Source organism: Brassica oleracea, chromosome C6 (genome assembly GCF_000695525.1).
Source record: "Brassica oleracea var. oleracea cultivar TO1000 chromosome C6, BOL, whole genome shotgun sequence".
In the NCBI taxonomy this organism is placed as follows: domain Eukaryota; kingdom Viridiplantae; phylum Streptophyta; class Magnoliopsida; order Brassicales; family Brassicaceae; genus Brassica; species Brassica oleracea.
In genome coordinates, this window is record NC_027753.1 from 20,368,855 (window position 1) to 20,387,329 (window position 18,475).

Consider the following 18,475-nt stretch of genomic DNA (forward strand, 5'->3'; position numbering starts at 1 on the left):
ATAAGTAAATAAGCTGCATGATTTTTTTTATGTTTTTCTGCCCAACAGTATCATGTTTTGTTGATATATATATATACTTTATCTTTCTGTATTTAAATTGATGTTACAAGTTTTTCACATATAATAAATAATTTTTATTGTTTTGGGTTTTGTTTTACTATTTATTTAAATATAAAAAATAATACACATTAATAAAAATCAATATAAAGAAATATGCATCATCATTTTAAAAAATACAAAAGAGTAGTATTTTCCTTCATAGATCTCTAATGATTTTAAGTTTTAGGGACAAAAGCTACTAAAAAGACATTCTAACAAACAAGAGCTTACAAGTAGTTTTAATATTAGTCAGAAAGTTTATAATATTAATAATTTTATTTAATATTTTTGCAGCTGACTATTTTCGATCATACTATTTAAAAATCAGAGATAAATGATTAAAGGCAAGTTATCTAATTTCATAATGACCAACACAATGAAATTTTGGAGGAAAATTTGATGAAATTTCATTTTATGGTATTTATAAATGACAAAATACATGCCAATTTTTAGATAATCATAAAGTATGAATGATCGGAAAAACCAAATCCTCGATAACAAACATTAACAGAAAATAACTAAAGGTAAAAAAAATAATAATGAAACTACCATGTACGGTATCTTATAATTTTTGGGAGTGTTTTCAATTGTCACTAGCAGTTTAGACTTTCGTCTTCTCTCAGATTGTTGATAGACTCATAAGTTATAAACCTAAGTAGTATTAAAATGAGAATATTAACCTTCTTTCATGATGAATTATGACACTTCTAAGTTATAATCATTTAGTATTGTGGTTAAGATGATTCTTAAATGGGTAGATCATGGAGAAGGACTTCAAGTTCTACACTATGATGAAGGAAAAAAAGTATGAAACACATTATGATTATTTTGTTGATAAGTTTAACGCTAAAAATATATGTCATTATTATCAGAAGAAAAATAAGGCAACAATGTAATATAAATAGCTTCACTATGTATATTGGATTGTGTTATGTATATAGCACAATTTTAATTGTTTATTACCATACATACATAGTAAAAACATTGTACTTTCTATGTTTACCGGATAAAATAAAACCAGTCATTGATGAAATTAAGACATAGGAACCCAATATATATTTTCCATTCAAAGAAGCTCATTGAAAATTATTTTATTTTATGTGTGTTATAACAATGATAGTAAAAAAGTATTAATTTAAAATTTATTTCTACATAATTAATTTATATATACGAGTGTTCGATATGAAAAGTATTTAAGTAAATGATTTTAAAATTCAATTAGTTCATTTTTTAGTTTCGTATATTTGTTGTAATTTTGCCATTTGATCTTTTTTTCAGTCAAATTATTTTAATATTTAAACTAATTGTATTCTATCATTTGCGTCCGAACATAAAACTATCCAATATAACATTCAAGTGCACTTCAAAATTAAATTCCAAAATAATAAAACATAAGATGACATATAACTCATATACTAAGTTATTTTCACATATTAAAATATTTAATATTTTCTAATAATACATTTAAAATAATAAATACACTTATCCTAAAATACATAAATGTATTTTTTTGTCAGCTGTTCATCTATACATAAATGTTTTTTTTTTATTAAAAACACTACATGTCAACATAATAAAAATTTCTACTTAAATAGAGAAAGATGGTTTGTGTAATTGTTTTTGGATGCTACATATAAGAGAATTCTAGCATTTTGTCTGAATAATGTATTTCTTTGAAAAAAATGCTCAAGTTAAGATGATTTAAGCATATAAACGTTAATTAATTGTTTATAAGAAATTATCATATTTCATTTTAATTTGTCAAATATTACATCGAAACAATTAAATAATATAATATAACACAAAAATAAAATTAATTAATTATAAAAATTGATTTTTTGCGTAACATTTAACATATAAAATATATAAAAAATTGTAGACAAATAAACCGCGCGTAGCGCGGTAAAACCTCTAGTATAGATAATAATTAAAAATAGGAGAGAAAGGAATAGAATCTCCGAAGGAAAAATATCAAAAACAATTTTGAAAGACCAAACTACACATATCACAATATATTGTAAAATCATCTGCATCAGTGAATTCCCATAGTCTTTTAAATGTTATAATAAAAATAATAATTAAAAATAGGAGAGAAAGGAATAGAGTCTATGAAGGAAAAATATCAAAAAAAAAATTGAAAGACCAAACTCCACATATCACAATAGATCGTAAAATAAATACAAAATAACTAAATAAATAGATATTAATATTTTGATTTTTTTATAGACTCAAAAGTAATGATGTTTTATGGAGGTCCACTTGAATAATAGTATATAAAAGGTGCAATTGGTTATCTATTTTTTTGGAATAAAATTTTGTGAAATGAGCCCATTTAGGGAGATTCCACAAAATAGTTTCCATTTGAGTTGAATGAAAAAAAAAGTGTATTCCAATAATTTCAAATGGAATATGGAAAGAGATGAAATGAAGTTTAAAATCACTCAGAAATAAAAAGTCTCGTGAATAGGTGGAATAGTTGAAATAGAAAGATAAATTAATATTTTTTTATCATTTAAACATAATAATTTAAATTAAATTAAATTTTATTTCCATTCCAACACGTTCCTGTGAAAGGCTACCATTTATGTTACATAAGTATTTGTAATTATATTCATCTTATTCCTTTAACTGCTATCATTCTATTTTTTGCATTTCACTTTTTGCAGTTCATCTCATTCATCGTATTCATAAAATTTAAAACCAGTTACGGCCAAATGTTTTTTTCTTGCACAAGTCATTTGAAATTGAGGGTTATAATGGTTTGTAAAGGAATATTTGCAAAATAGTTACAACTCAACAAAGTTGTTGTTAACGGTTGACTACACATTTGTAATGGTGTATGCATTAGGGCTTGATGAAGGTATGCAACTCATTTAATCGTTTCAGAATATCTTTTGTATCCTTGATTTGACCTCAAACTAGTGGCTCTCTTTAGGTACCATTTTTATTGGTTTCTTGATTTTCTGTAATACAGAACCCATCAGCACATCTCATCAGTGATCAGGCGCCCCTTTTGAGTGGTTGTCATGCAAGGAACATAACCGCTAAAACTTTTGAGATCAACATCAATTGGTTCGACCGGCCAGTCCGGTTTATACAATACAAGTTGTTCAGCTCAAGCTTTGAGCATCATAAGTTAGAGAGACCAGTATCATTTAAAGCGAGTGAATCTTCTGAAAGAATAGATTTGCATGAAACAAAAAGAGGAAACGCCAAATGTCAAAACAAGCTGATAAATAGTCTCAAAGCATTCAAAGATCCAAAACAAAACTATCTTTAACCAAATGTAGAAAACATCTTCAAATATTCTAGACAACCCTGAGACCGAAACTAGAATATAAAGAAGTTTGAGTTGCCAGCTTCTAGCAGTTTTTAGGCACGAGGAGCAGCAGGGGCACCACCAGCAGGGCGAGCAGCCTGACCAGGTTGTCCGGGCTTGGGAGCATCCTCCTAAAAATTAATCATTGCGATAAACCATTCAGTTAAAGATAAAAAAGAAACAAACATAGAAGAGTTTTAAAAAAAACTAATAGAAACAAAATAGGGTAGTTCTCAAATTCTAATCTACTTGGCGAGACTAATGAAATCAAGCAGCAATCACTATTCGTTGCAGTAAGTGCAACTAAGAATCATACTTCAAAACAACTTCTGCTGTCTAACCGTAATCAAAAGGCAAAACATACACCATCTTAAGGCATCTAACAAAAGATACTATACAATCAATCAAAGGAAGAAACTTTGCATCAAAGCACAGACCAATTTGAAACAACTACAAGTGTACAGCATACGTTCTAATGTAATTCTAAAGATATACCAAAACAAGACACAATTTTTTATTCAGCTAACTCTACTACAAAGAAATGTCATTTTCGAAACATTAGCAAGAGCATGTATATAAGAAGTTACGGTATTGAGAGATTACCTTGCGTCTGACGAAACGTGGGGGAGGGGTACGAACCCTACGGTTGGTGCGGGAACGGACTCTCACAACGTGAGAGTGGATAGCACATGAGACACAGTACTGCGTCTTGGCGTACAACTTGGGAAGAGTGTAACCTACAAATAACCAAAACAACTACATCATCAACGACAATCTAATCACAGACGAGAGTAGTATTAACGAGAATGATTAAACAACATACCATCGTAGACACTGGCTTCTTGAACATCTCTGATGGCAGCCTGCTCAACGATGTTCCTGACGATGAACCTCTTGATAGCCTTATCCTATTATATCAACAGGGGGGAACATAATCAGATCAAACTATTCAGACAGATCTAGCTACCGGACATTGATTAGCAGGAGAATGAACACAACCTTGGGACAGCATTTCCCGCAGTTGGAACACCTGATGGGCTTCACATGACCACGGTTGTGCTTGTTCCTGCCACCGTTCCTGCGCTTGAAAGTCTGGAAAAACAAACCACGGATTCAATACAAAATCTTTCCATCATATCTGCGAGCTGTGATAGTATCCTATTCAACGACAGATCTATGGTGGAACAGAAAGACTTACCATGTTGCAGTGAAGTTAGTTACAAGAAGCCTATTGCGTTTCTCTTTTTTGTTGCGGCGACGGGGGAGGAAAGGACTAGACCTAAATATATATTCACACTCTCAGCCGTTTAGGGTTTTATTTGGGTGGGTTTTCTTAAATCATTGGGCCTGTTTCTGAAACATTTGGACCTTCAATGTAAGCCCAGCTATGACTCAAAATTTATGAAATGTAAACAATTTAAATATTTATTTATAACCTGATTAATGATGCCAATTCAAATTTCATACTTCCTCTATTTTTAATACTTTAAATTTTAAGATGTTTTGTTTTTTTATAAAACCATAAAATGTAAATTGATAAAAAAATTAAGAAATGTTTTTTTATAATATTTGAGTGAAACTTTAGATTTTGATATCATTTAACACTAAAATATATTATTTTCAAAGAAGAATAAAAGGAAAGAATGACACTTTAGTAACACACAAAATCAGCAAGAAAACAAATTCATTTGGAAAAAAGACCTAACAACAGAGATAGAAACAAAGACTAAGGAAATAGAAACTATAAGAAGATGAGAGACAGACAAACAAAGCCTAAACAACATTCTGGCTCAAAGGCCATCATCTCAAGTGGAAGTATTAGAGGCTAAGTTTCTCACATCGATAGTTGGAAGAAATTCTAAGTAATATATAAGATAGATGTATCAATCAACTTATCACCAATTAGTTTTAGGTTGGAAGTTCATCTAACTTAACTTTGGACCAGATCAATGTGGATCGGGTTGGACTATTTGGACCGGGCTCTGATACCATGCTAAGTTAGATGGACTTCCAATCTAAAACCAATTGGTGATAACTAGATTGGCACATCTATATTATATATTACTTATGATCTCTTCCAACTATCGATGTAGGAGACTTAGTCTCTAATATTATCAAGCACGTCTACCAAAGTTTCCAACCCGCAAGATAGAAACAAAAGGTTGAAAACCAATCATCATGTCGTGGCGATGTCGATAGAAGTTGACGGATGAAATGCCTTAAGAAACAAAATCCTAGAAAGCAAGACCACGATCAGATCTCTCGGGAGAAAACAAGGTGTAGTTACGATCCTTACCAGGAAAACCAATCTCGTGACAAGAATATTATTAAGGGATTGAATCCGGAAGAACCCATATGCGCCAAGGAAGAACAAAGACATGCAAACTTGGATATGAAACAACCACACAGACAAAGTTGTAACCAATAAAATGAACGGAAGGAAGGAAGAGAAAACTGAGTTACAAAACAAATGTAAAACTAAAAGAAACAGTCAAGAGACAAAGTGGACAAGCCACATCGCCGATCTATAAGATTCGAGACCTCTCACTGCAATCCAGTCTAAATAACAACCAAAACAAAGGTTTTAATCGCATCTAATGGGTTCCGTCGAAGACTCCTATCATCTGAAATCTTACACAAAAAATCGAAACAAAAAGAGGACAAAGGAAGTGATGTGCCCTTGGGTAGCGCACCATGCAAAACAGACATGCATGGCTTGATCATGAGAAGTAGTAAAGATATATGTTCATTGTTTGACTCATATCTTCCAAACCGCAAGGCTTCTACGCATGAAATCTCTTGGATAATGTTCGCAACTCAATTACAGAGCTCCTCGAAGAAGAATCAGATCAAACGGAGTTCATATGTGACAGTTATGCCATTTACAAATCAGGTAATCTTCAGTTCTCGCGAATTCAGACCACCCGAGAAGCTGGAAATGGCTAACCTTCTTTTTGATGAACCAACGACCAATTCAATCATGCCAAAGGTGATTATTCATGTTCTAAATGTCCAAGAAAGTCTTGGGATTGATGGTTTACAAAAAAAGAATCAAAAACAGACTTGTTTGGACCAAATGGAGAAACTAATAAATATTGGCTAAAGAAAAAAGATGGATTTCGACCAGGCCTTAAAGAGACATGTTTTGGCCCATATCAGGAGCATATTCTTCAATTTTCAAAGTCCTGGTCGTGGCTATATCAAGAGGCAGTCCAAGTTTCAGTTAAAGACTTTATTTAGTCAAGTCATTGTTTCTATTTTCAATGCCTTATTTTTAGCACATTCTTCTTTGGATTTCTATAACTTGTAATCCTATAAATAGGGCCTATGAGCCACGAAATAAAGCATTCATTTTTCTCTTTTATTTGAGTTTATTTCTTTGTTCTTTGTAGAACATTTTCGTTTCTTGGTGAGGTTATCTCCGAGTAAACAAATCTCTATTTCGTTGGACTTGTGCGTCATATCAAACAACGTATAGAAACCCTTTTTTTGTTGGACTTGTGCGTCATATCAAGCAACAACTGAAGTCTGGTAGTATCAAGAGACTTTCCGCACCTCTTGTGTCACCGTTCAATCCACCAGTTCTCCCTTTTGGCGAGCTCATATGCCCTTAGTCCGATTGAGTGATCCTTCCCTATTTTAGGGCGTATCAGGAAGAGTGATTAGCTCGAATAACACAGACCAATTGAGATTGGAAGTAAATAGAGAGAGAGAGAGATAGATAGAGAGAGAGAGAGAGAGAGAGAGAGAGAGACTATGAAATTTATAAATTGATAATGTTGGGACTATGAAATTTTATTAGTTTATAGAGTTATTAATGTTAGTAATTTAAAATAAAAAAGTAGTTGATTTTGTTGTATATATTAATTAAATTTTTATTAAATAATATTTTCTCCCAGGCACACATATCGAAGCACCCTCATTCGCTATGGATTCCGACGCCGGCAGCTCCTTAGCTCGCCGGCGTCACTGTCTTTCACCTCCGTTTTTCTTCTTTAGCTCTTTTTTTGTTTCTTTCGTTCATTTTCTCCATGTTTTTCTATTATACTTGGGTTTCATTAGCTCTTCTTTTACCAAAAGCTGTGCAAGTTGTCGTACATGCCATATCCAAGCCAGTTGGCTCCTGTTGCTCATTTCCAGTCCAACTCCGGCCACCACAGCTATGGTAGTCTTAGATCTGACTTTTGAGGGTTGTGTTTGTAATGCTCTATCCAGTTCGCCGAAAGTTGCCGTACAGCCAGATCTGCATATCTCTTCGTCCCTTTTGGCGATGACCTCTCTCTCTACGGGGAAGATCTACTTTAGCTTGCCTCATCGTGAACTAAGCTTCCTCGTCGGTGTTCTCCGTCGTTCATTCACTAGATCTACAAGCACATTTTGCTCTGAGTTTTACTCTTCAAGCTCTGTGGCGAATCGAACCTTTCCGGAAGACCCGAAGACCAATCCCCTGTCACGGCCATTACCTTTCTCAGCAACAAAGTCCGGTGTTTGCTCTTACTCTCTTAGCAAGACAGATTCAGGTAACAAGCGGTTTAACTATGGTTTCATAAATGCTCTCTGGCTCCGATACGGTAATATTGGGGTCCGGAGTCGCTTCTTGGCCAAAGATTCCGCCTTTCCGCCAAATCCCGTCAAGCACCTTTGCTTTTACACCGGTCTGAAGGTGGCTCGAGCTACGTCGTCAGATTCATCTATTATCCACCGTCATTTGGTGAGTGAGGCTCTATATCCAATTGCTCTATCTCACATGTCTCCATGGTGTCGACCAAAGCTAGCTATTTCGAGTTCGAGAGTATGTTCAGTATCATCTCCAAATTTGAGACTCCTAAAGCTCCAATCTTGCAGTCCTCTTAGATTATACTCTGCTGATAAATTTATCAAATCTTCCTCTCGACAGGACCAAGAGAGATCCTTATCCACCTCCTCCTTTTCAGAGGAGAGAACTTTTCCACCACCTCTTCTCTCCATGAGAGATCGTCATATCCCGATTGAAATATCGGAAAAGCTTTTCAACTCCTTCACCGTTTTGCTATCTCGTGTATCGGTTTATACGGAACCAGAAGATGCAACTAGACTTGTCTTTGTGATGTGTTCTGGAGGTAAGGGTTGGTTTTCAACGTCACAATGTAAAGTGACTATGATTTATGAATCCGGTTTTACCGTGAATCTCCCGACGCATTTGAGCAGTGTCTCATTTTCGCTGTCAATCTCTTCGGAGGAGCTATCTGTTTTAACTTATGTTGTTTTTAAGTTTCATTGTTGTAATCAAAGAGGATGGATAATTCTCTCTAGCTATTGTATGTTTGAAGTTTAAGATAATGAAATGAAAGGTTGCACAAAAAAAAATTAATTAATTTTTAGAAATTCAAGCTCGTTGACCATGATGAAAATGATAATGCTAGATTCAACAGTGGCTCATTCGGAAAAGGTATGGGCGCTTGGGGATAGTAGCACAAGGAAGAGGAACTGATTCTAGACCGGTTTATTACTTATTGAAAATGACCCGGGTCGGTTCCGGTTAGGGAACAGTTTGCACTCATTTCTGTTTGGTGAAGGTTAAGAGTTTTAGAGAGACGGTTGTGTCACAGTTGAAAAACCCCTCGTTCATGCAGAATGGTCAATGAACAATGAATAGGGAGTGATCTGTAAATTATTTATTCTCTTTGGGTTTGAATCATGAACCTTTATGGATGATCAAAATCCCTTTATTATTATACATGGCGATTGGTTTAAGAATGTAATGGTAAACACTCTTTAGATATGGTGATTGTATTGATCAAGAATAGTTGATTATTAACCATAGCACAAACATTAGCAAAAGACTAGACGGATTCGATTTGAATCCTCAACAAAACTCAAACTTGGATTCAAGATCTACATTGATTTCTGTAGCTTCAAAACTACAATCATCAAACGATTCAACACTACTGGAGTATGACGTCATCGATTTCTGATACCAACGTTGTTGAATGTTTTTGCTGGAAAAAGATTAAGCAAAAGTGAATAAACCACAATGTGGAACATGATGAATCATTGTGTATTGTACAAAAACTACATCGAATCATGTAAATGTTGTCTTAGCAAGAAAAATAATGTAAACAGTTGATAAGAAAGAATGAAAAAACTAATCATGAAATTGGGATCTTCTGTTTGTGCAAGAAATCACACATTACATGAACTTATTACATAGACATGTAACTAAAAAGAGTGTATTCAACTGAGAGTTTTAAGTGATTTGTGTTAAAATGACAAATCCACCGTTATTGAAACTTGAATTTTAAAAACTCATTTAAAATTTAGTGTTATTGAACTTGACATTTTATAAAGTACTCTGAAATCGAAGTTATTGAAAATATTTGAAGTTGTGGTATTTTAAAATTTTCAAGTGATTTTAGAGTGTTTGGGTGGAGTTTCTTAATTTAAAAAAAAATAAAACTTAAATCGCATAGTTTAGGTGATATTCTAGAGTGGTTTAATAAAAATCATTTTATTGTCTGCAATTTCTTAAAATCATCTAAAACCTCTTTAAAAATCAAATCACTTCAAATTTTAGATTGAATACAATGTCAAACATTTATTGCCACAAAATAAAACAATTACCAAAAAGAGAATATATCCTCGGGGAGTTGGATTTAGAGAAGCTTATGTAAGCTGAGGCCAATAGCTCACTAGTTTGTCGTTTGTAACGTTGGATCAGGCATTATTTGTAGTTTTTGGCACGACAATCGGAATTCTCTAGGCCCATTAATTGATATCACGATTCCTATGGGATCGAGAGTCTCGGGACTGCCTGAGATTAATGAGGTTGTAAGGGACGCTTTAACATGGTCAAAATTGTGGCTTTCTCATTCTCGTAGCAGAAATCCTATTATTCTGTTCCTAAAACAAGTTTGTCTAGTGCTCAGCAAATGTTCCTCTCTGAGGAAGATGAGCTGTATCAATGGAAGGTTGGAGAGGCAGTGGCCTCTGACACTTTTGACTCAGCCATGACATGGGTTCATCTTTACCCTCCTCTCCAATTAGTGTTTTGGCATCATGTTATATGGTTCAAAGGTATGATACTCAAACACTCTTCCATCTCAATGATCTCATGGGTAAATGTGTTAGGTACAGACTACAAACTAAAGACGCATGTCACGTCAGAACATTAACATTCCGTCAGTGTGCTTTGCAGGGCACATTACGAGTCCCGCTGTGAGGATTCTTGCTCCGATTAACCTAAATCTACTCGATTCTTTGAGTATCTAAGAACGTAATGAACGAAGAAGAAGACACACGAATGATTACCCAGGTTCACCGCACCTCTCTAATTCGAAGAGGCCGCTATATCTCCTGGGGTCGATCCTTGATCGACAATCCACTACTCAGCTCTACTCTTGAGCTCTTGGATTACAACTCAGTGCCACCGATCTCTCTATCTCTTAGCTCTCTCAACTCTAACTGCTAGCTTAAAGATAAGGTCGAGCTAAACGGTTTATATATCACCGTTTCACACTTGCTCGCCTCCACGTGACATAACACGTGATTCTAGATAACCAACTGGTTATTCTAGATTTGAGTAAACCGGTGGCACGGTATAGAACACATATACATTAATACTATGGACATAACCTTCAAATCTCCTCCTTGTCCATGTATTAGCATTCACTTCAACTTCACTTGCTGATTCTTAAGACCAACTCCTCCTGAACCTGAACATTTCAGATTCACCTTTTCTTGCGTCGACTCTTCTTGCCAACACAATGACTTCCTGGTAAACCATCAAGCTTCATAAATCAACTCCCTGATAAACCCACCAGGCTGAATAACTTAGGATCACCACGTCTAGTTTTCTGATATTCCGAGAAACCTCAAAGCTTCTTTCATCTTCCCAACTGGTAGCACCTTCGTGAAGATATCTGCTGGGTTGTACTTCGTTGCAATCTTCACAACGTCGATGATCTTCTCACTGACCAGTTCCCGTACAAAATTGTACTTCACATCCACATGTTTTGTCTTTTCGTGATGAATCGGATTCCTTGAGAGCGCGATTGCACTTTGAGAATCACAAAAGACCTCTACAACATCTTCCTCAAACCCCAGCTCGTTTATAAAACCTCTCAGCCACATGGATTCTCTTGACGCTTCACCCAATGCTATCCACTCAGCTTCAGTAGTTGACAAAGCAATTGATTTCTGAAGACTTGACCTCCAGCTTACAACGTTACCACCAACTGTAAATACCATTCCAGTAACTGACCTTCTCTTGTCTAAATCAGCTCCGTAGTCAGCATCACAGTATCCTCTGACTAAGAACTTTCCCTCACTTGAGAACGAGAGCTTCACCTTCGTTGATCCTCTTAGATACCTAAGGACCCACTTAACTGCTTGCCAATGAATCTTGATTGGATTACTCATGAACCTACAGACCATCCCGACCGCGTATGCAAGGTCAGGCCTTGTGCCTACCATCGAGTACATAAGTGACCCGACTGCACTCTGATAAGGAACATCTCTCATGTAGAGTTCCTGTTCCTTTGCTTCCTTCTCGGTAGCTGAGCTCAGCCTGAAATGCGCTCCAAGAGGAGTAGAAACACTCTTTGATTTCTCCATGTTGAAGTTACCAAGAACCTTCCAAGCATAATCTTCTTGAGAAACTGTTAACGTTCCTTTTTCTCTGTCACGAGTTATCTCCATGCCAAGAATCTTCTTAGCATCTCCAAGGTCCTTCATTTCGAATTCTGAGCTGAGACCCTTCTTTAACTTCTGTACTTGTTGTTTGCTCTTTGACGCTAGGAGGATGTCATCCACATACAAGAGTAAGTACACGAAGTTGTCTTCCTCATACTCCTTATAGTACACACAAATGTCGTATTCGCTTCTTACAAACCCGCAACCCACAATGAACTCATCAAATCTTGTATTCCATTGGCGCGGTGATTGTCTCAAGCCATAAAGGGATCTCTTTAGCAAACACACCTTCTCTGGATGTTCCTTATCTTCGTAACCTTGAGGCTGCTCCATATATATGTCTTCATCTAAGTACCCGTGAAGAAACGTTGTCTTTACATCCATCTGTTGAAGCTCCATGTTGAAGTGAACTACCATGGATAGTAGAAACTGGATTGAAACATGCTTGGCCACTGGAAAAAATATCTCCTGAAAGTCCACTCCTTCTTTTTGTGCATACCCTTTAGCCACTAAACGAGCTTTGGACCTTGGATCCTCAACACCTGCAATACCAGCCTTTCGTTTGTATATCCACTTGCACCCTATAGGTTTCTGATCTTTGACTCTGTTAACGAGTACCCAAGTTCCATTCTTGATCAATGAGGCCATCTCTTCTCGTTCAGCTCCAGTCCACAACTCACTATCAGGATCTTCCAATGCCTCTTGATGACTTGTGGGTTCAGGCCTGCCTGCATCCTCTTGAATTAAGTACGCGAACCCTGAGATTAATTCATCTCCTTCGTAAACTTGACAGTCTCTGAACTTCGCCGGCTGTTTGATCTGTCTCTTTCCCCTGTCTCTGACCAACTGGTAGTCACTCAGATTAGGCTGGCTTCCAGAGTCAGTCGATGCCTCCTCCTGCGAAGCTTCAGTAGACTCGGTTTCTCCACTGTTGACCTTTGGATTTGTCTCTTCTCCTTGGGCATCAACCTGCTCTTCTTGACTACCTGTAAACTCAAGTCTAGAAATTTTGTTAGTAGAATTATATTGAACATGGATAGAAGTACCTGAGGATTCAGTCTTGTTGATGTCTTTGTACATCAAGTCTTCTTGGAAGATCACGTTTCGACTGATGACACAACGTTCCTCCTCCATCAACCAGACTCTGAATCCCTTAACCCCTTCTGGATAGCCTGTGAAGACGCCCTTCTTCGATCTTGGGTTGAGCTTTCCCTCATCTGAGTGTACATACACCACACACCCAAATCTTCTCAACCCTGATAAATCTGGCAGTGCTGAAGTCCATACTTGTTCTGGTATCTTGAAGTCAATTGCAGACGAAGGCATTCTGTTGATCACATAGACTGAGGTTGATGCCGCTTCAGCCCAAAATTTCACTTCCAGACCACTCTCACTGAGCATGCTTCGGACTTTGTTCATGATGCTCCGGTTCAACCGTTCTGCCACCCCGTTTTGCTGAGGTGTGTATGTACACCTTCTGTGTCTCACAACTCCTTCCTCCTTGCAGAACTTATCAAACCTCAGATTACAGTACTCAAGACCGTTTTCAGTTCTTAGTTTCCTAACCTTTCTTTCTGACTGAGTCTCAACCATCTTCTTCCATTCAACGAACTTCCCAAACGCTTCGTCCTTTGTCTTTAGAAAATAAATCCACACTTTTCTAGACCAGTCGTCTGTGAAAGAGATGAAGTACTGGCAATTCCCCAGACTCTTAGGCACATTCGGAGAGCCCCAGAGATCAAAGTGGACATAGTCTAGTTTTTCTTTTGTGACGTGCTTCGCCGTACCGAAACTCACCCTGTGAGCTTTACCTATAACACAATCTTCGCAGAAGTCAAGATCTGTAATGCTCTCCCTGTCGATACAACCTTCTTTTACGAGGATCTCCAGCCCTTTTTGTCCTACATGCCCCAACCTACTGTGCCATAGGCGTGTTGTCGTCAGTTTAACCTCATATGGCTGTGAGGTGTTTGTTGATTTTGCAGAGCATGCTTCTGCTTCCATCGCTCTACCCTGTAGAATGTATGGTGTATCATTTCCTTTGCGTTCCCCTATCATTATTACCACGCATCCTAGAACAATCTTCAGAGTACCGCATGAGCCTTTGAACTCGCAACCTTTGCTTTCAAGTGTTCCCAGTGATATGAGATTTCTGGCAATCCCTGGCATGTATCTAACTTCGTGTAGAATCACTGTTGAACCATATTGATTCCTGAACCGGACTGAGCCAATACCTTTGACTTCTGTGTGGCTGTCATTCGCCATTCTGACCTTCCCTGAGGACACTTCCTGAAACTTGATGAATAGCTCCCTCCTTGACGTCATGTGAAAGGAGCATCCAGTGTCTAATACCCACTCCTCTATGTCATTATGGCTCTGCGTTAGATTGATCTCACTCGCAATGAGACCTACCAGGTCTTGTGCGTCGTCTCTGGCCATGAAGATTCAGATTTGTGTTGATTCTGAAACTTGCCTTTGTTTCTCTCTAACCATTTGTAGCACCGCTTCTTGAAGTGGCCTTCCTTTCCACATATCCAGCAGATCTTCTTGCCCTCTGCAGACTTTGACCTCGCCCTTCCGAACTTCTTTCCTCTGTGTCCAGACCCGCTTCTGTTCTCAGATCTTCCTCTGACATAATGTCCTTCCGAGCTTGCCCGAGTATTCGATGAATCTTTGATTTCTTTCTCCTTGGACTTGGCTTAGCTTGCCACATCTTCCACCTTAATCACGTCTCTACTGTACTTCAACGTCTCCTTCAGCTGATCATATCTTGAAGGTAAAGCGTTGAGTAGTTGAACGGCTTGAACCTCCTCTGGGACCTCGATACTCAGGTGGCTTAGCTCTCCTACAATCTTGAGGAAATCGTCAATGTTCTCGTCGATGGATCTCTGATCCTCCATCCTGAAACCGTAAAGCTTGAGCTGAGCATGTACTTTATTTGGAAGAGTTTTAGGCATATAGAGAGCTTCCAGCAACGCCCAAGTCTCTGCAGCCGTTGTACACCTCTCGATCTTCCTCAGAACATGATCTCCTACATTCAAGAAGATCGTGTTCATTGCCTTCTCGCAACGTTCTTGCCTAGACTCTTCTTCCGACGCTTTCTTCTTCTTTGTATCAGGATCTTCTTCTTCGGTTACGTCTTCTTTTACCTCTGAGCTTGAAGCTTTTGCAACCAAAACGTCTTTCAATCCTGATACGCTGAGATACGCGTTCATCCTCCGTTTCCATAGGGAGAAGTCCCCATCACCATCGAACCGCTCGATCTCTACCTTCGATCCAGCCATCGTTTCAGATCTTGAAACCTTAGAGTTCTTCAATCAAGTTCTTCCGGAGCTTCGCCTAAGCTCTGATACCAATTTGTGAGGATTCTTGCTCCGATTAACCTAGATCTACTCGATTCTTTGAGTATCTAAGAACGTAATGAACGAAGAAGAAGACACACAAATGATTACCCAGCTTCACCGCACCTCTCCAATTCGAAGAGGCCGCTATATCTCCTGGGGTCGATCCTTGATCGACAATCCACTACTCAGCTCTACTCTTGAGCTCTTGGATTACAACTCAGTGCCACCGATCTCTCTATCTCTTAGCTCTCTCAACTCTAACTGCTAGCTTAAAGATAAGGTCGAGCTAAACGGTTTATATATCACCGTTTCACACTTGCTCGCCTCCACGTGACATAACACGTGATTCTAGATAACCAACTGGTTATTCTAGATTTGAGTAAACCGGTGGCACGGTATAGAACGCATATGCATTAATACTATGGACATAACCTTCACCCGCCAACATCTTTTCTTTGATTGTGTGGTGAGCAATGAAATCTAGTCAGCTTTTACTCCCTACCTATGCTTAGCCACCTAATTTGTTTGAGGATTGTGTTCGTTGGTTGCTGAGACCTTCAGCGGACGGAAACACTTCCTTTATCCTCTAGCTAGCTTTCCAAGCCTCAATTTACTTCATATGGAGGGAGAGGAACTCGAGGCTTCATGGCTCTCTTACCTGACCACCTCATTTAATTATTTCATAGATAAAAATCATCATCTAAAGCCGCCTTGACCCGCTATCAAGAGAGTAACATAGTCTTCCCCAGTGGCAAACCTAGGTAGAGGGTTGTGGGTGCACATGCCCCGATAATATGTTTAAATTTCAGTATATTTCTTAACAAATTTGATGTACAAACAAAATATATACAAATAGTCAAAAGTAAATGTTTAAAATAGTTAAAATATACTCAAAACACCAAAAATAAATATCTATTGATTTTCAATCAAAATATTGAAACCAAACCAATTAATATGTTAAGTTTTAGGTATTTTAACATATGTTATTCAAATTTAGATGTGATATTTTATTTTATTAATAGATTTTGAGAAATTTAAAGTATATGATAATTTTTTAAATTTTAAAAATCATTTAAATGGGTTATCCGAACCCGAACTGAATCCGCAAAGATCTGAACCGAACCCGAACCGAAATTTACAAATACCCGAATGGGGCTAAAATCATGACCCTGAAAACCGAATAGATCCAAACCAAACCTGAATGGGTATCCGAACGCCAACCCCTATGCTTGAGGAAGGCGGCGGAGAGGTCGTGGAAACTGTCAACTGAGTTCTCGGAGAGTCTGGAAAACCAGGTTAGAGCCGCTCCGGAGAGACTTTCGATGAAGTACTGACAGAAACCTGCCTCCCTCTCGTGCTCTGCGAAGTTTGCGCGCCCCATCGCGATATTGAACGCTGTCATATGGTCGCTTGGGTCCGTTGTCCCGGAATAAGATGGGAGGCGGAATTTCTCGGACTTGAGGCGGATGTCGCTGATGCGTTATGTGAATGGGGTTTTAAGCGTTGTGGCGAGAACACTGTCGGTTAGCGGGGCCGAGCTCGTGACGTGGTGCAGTTTAGAGTGGATATCCTGCAGGGAGAGCTTCAGCTCGGCGATCTCGCGGACAGTCGCCGGGTCCGCGTTGCTCTGACTTCGTGCATCCTCGCCGGGTACATCGTCCCATGGGTTATCGTCATCGTGAGTTGCATGGTCTTTGTGAAATTGCTGCTTCCAGATGCTTGTAGCACCGGGTGGGGGTGCGAGGCCCGCGATGATGGCGGCGAGCTGCTCGTTTGTCGCTTTCTATGCTTCTTCGTGATGGATGAAGCGCGCCATGACCGTACTCATGAAGTCGGCCATGTTTGGTCCCGCGGCCATGTTTGGTCCCGCCGCCGCGGTAGTGGGTTTCGGGTCATCGCTGGAGGCTGAACCGCCGAGAGGCATGCTGATTCGTTAACGCTGCTTTGTTCCTCCGCCCCACGGTGGACGCCAACTGTTTGAACCGAGTTTGGTCGAAACTAGTAAGAGAGAGACGAACTCGTCGGTGGGTTAGTTCAAAGGCGTTTTATTGATCGGAGGACAAGACGTGTTACAAAAGACGAAAGTTTAATCGGAAATTAGCCGGAGCGAGGGGAGCGAGGGCCGGAAAATTACAAGATGGCAAGGATAAGAAGCGTGAAAACCCTAGATCTAACCGTCAAGTAAGTATGTGGAAAAATGTTCGGATCCCCCCTTCGTTCCTCTCCGCTCCTCTTTTATAAGCTGGTCTCGGTCCCTCTCCAATTTGACCTAATGGGCATGTTTCCACCAGGCCGGTAGTCGGACCGAAATATCTCGCACAGTAGAGCTGAGTACATGCTTAATCTTTTTAACCAGGTTGGGGTGATCCCAAGGACGGGTGGATCTTCGTCGGGGTTAGCTGGCAGAGCTGAGCTCCTGGGCCGGCTTACTGGGCCGATTCTCCATTTCCTCGGGCCTTATGAATGGGCATGATCTGGCCCATACACCGCTTACTTTCCGCGAGCTGATTTAACATTTTTTCCCGACTTTCTATTTACAAGCACAATTTATGAAGTTAATGTGGTAAACTTCATAAATTGTTGATTGCGTTCCAAGGATCAACAAATTATCCGGACATTGCTTTAGATTGACCCTATCTACACAAGACTGGAATACCAAAAAAAAGTATATAACCATTTCATGAAACACCAAAGGGTTAACACATTAGCACATGATTTTTTTTGTATAGCACATGATGAAATGCCTTTCATAACACATGAAATTCTAAAATATTCAATTCCAAACGCCAAAAGTTTGAAATATCAGTCTGCACGCGGTTGCACATGTAGCAGTCCTAGCATCAGCAATTTGTTGACTACTACATACCGGTTGTTTTGCTTAAGTAGAGTGTACTGAGATAATCGATCTTATAATAGAGAGAAGAAAACCATTGTCTTTCAAAAAGAAACCTATCATCAATCTTTGTCTTTTTACTTATATAATATCTTTTACCAGAATCAAATACAATAAATAAAACAGATACCTTAAAAATTTATGAACTGA

General features: G+C 38.2%; 1 protein-coding gene across 1 annotated transcript; it reads right to left on the reverse strand.

The window, feature by feature from the left end:
• Positions 1-3,268: 3,268 nt before the first annotated feature.
• On the reverse strand, positions 3,269-4,798 carry LOC106296672 (40S ribosomal protein S26-3). The gene is made up of 5 exons (XM_013732864.1): positions 4,617-4,798; positions 4,418-4,510; positions 4,242-4,326; positions 4,022-4,155; positions 3,269-3,549 (listed from the first exon to the last, which is right to left on the reverse strand). Exons 1-5 carry the CDS (start codon positions 4,617-4,619, stop codon positions 3,472-3,474), a joined length of 393 nt encoding a protein of 130 aa, XP_013588318.1. The 5' UTR covers positions 4,620-4,798; the 3' UTR covers positions 3,269-3,471.
• Positions 4,799-18,475: the final 13,677 nt, after the last annotated feature.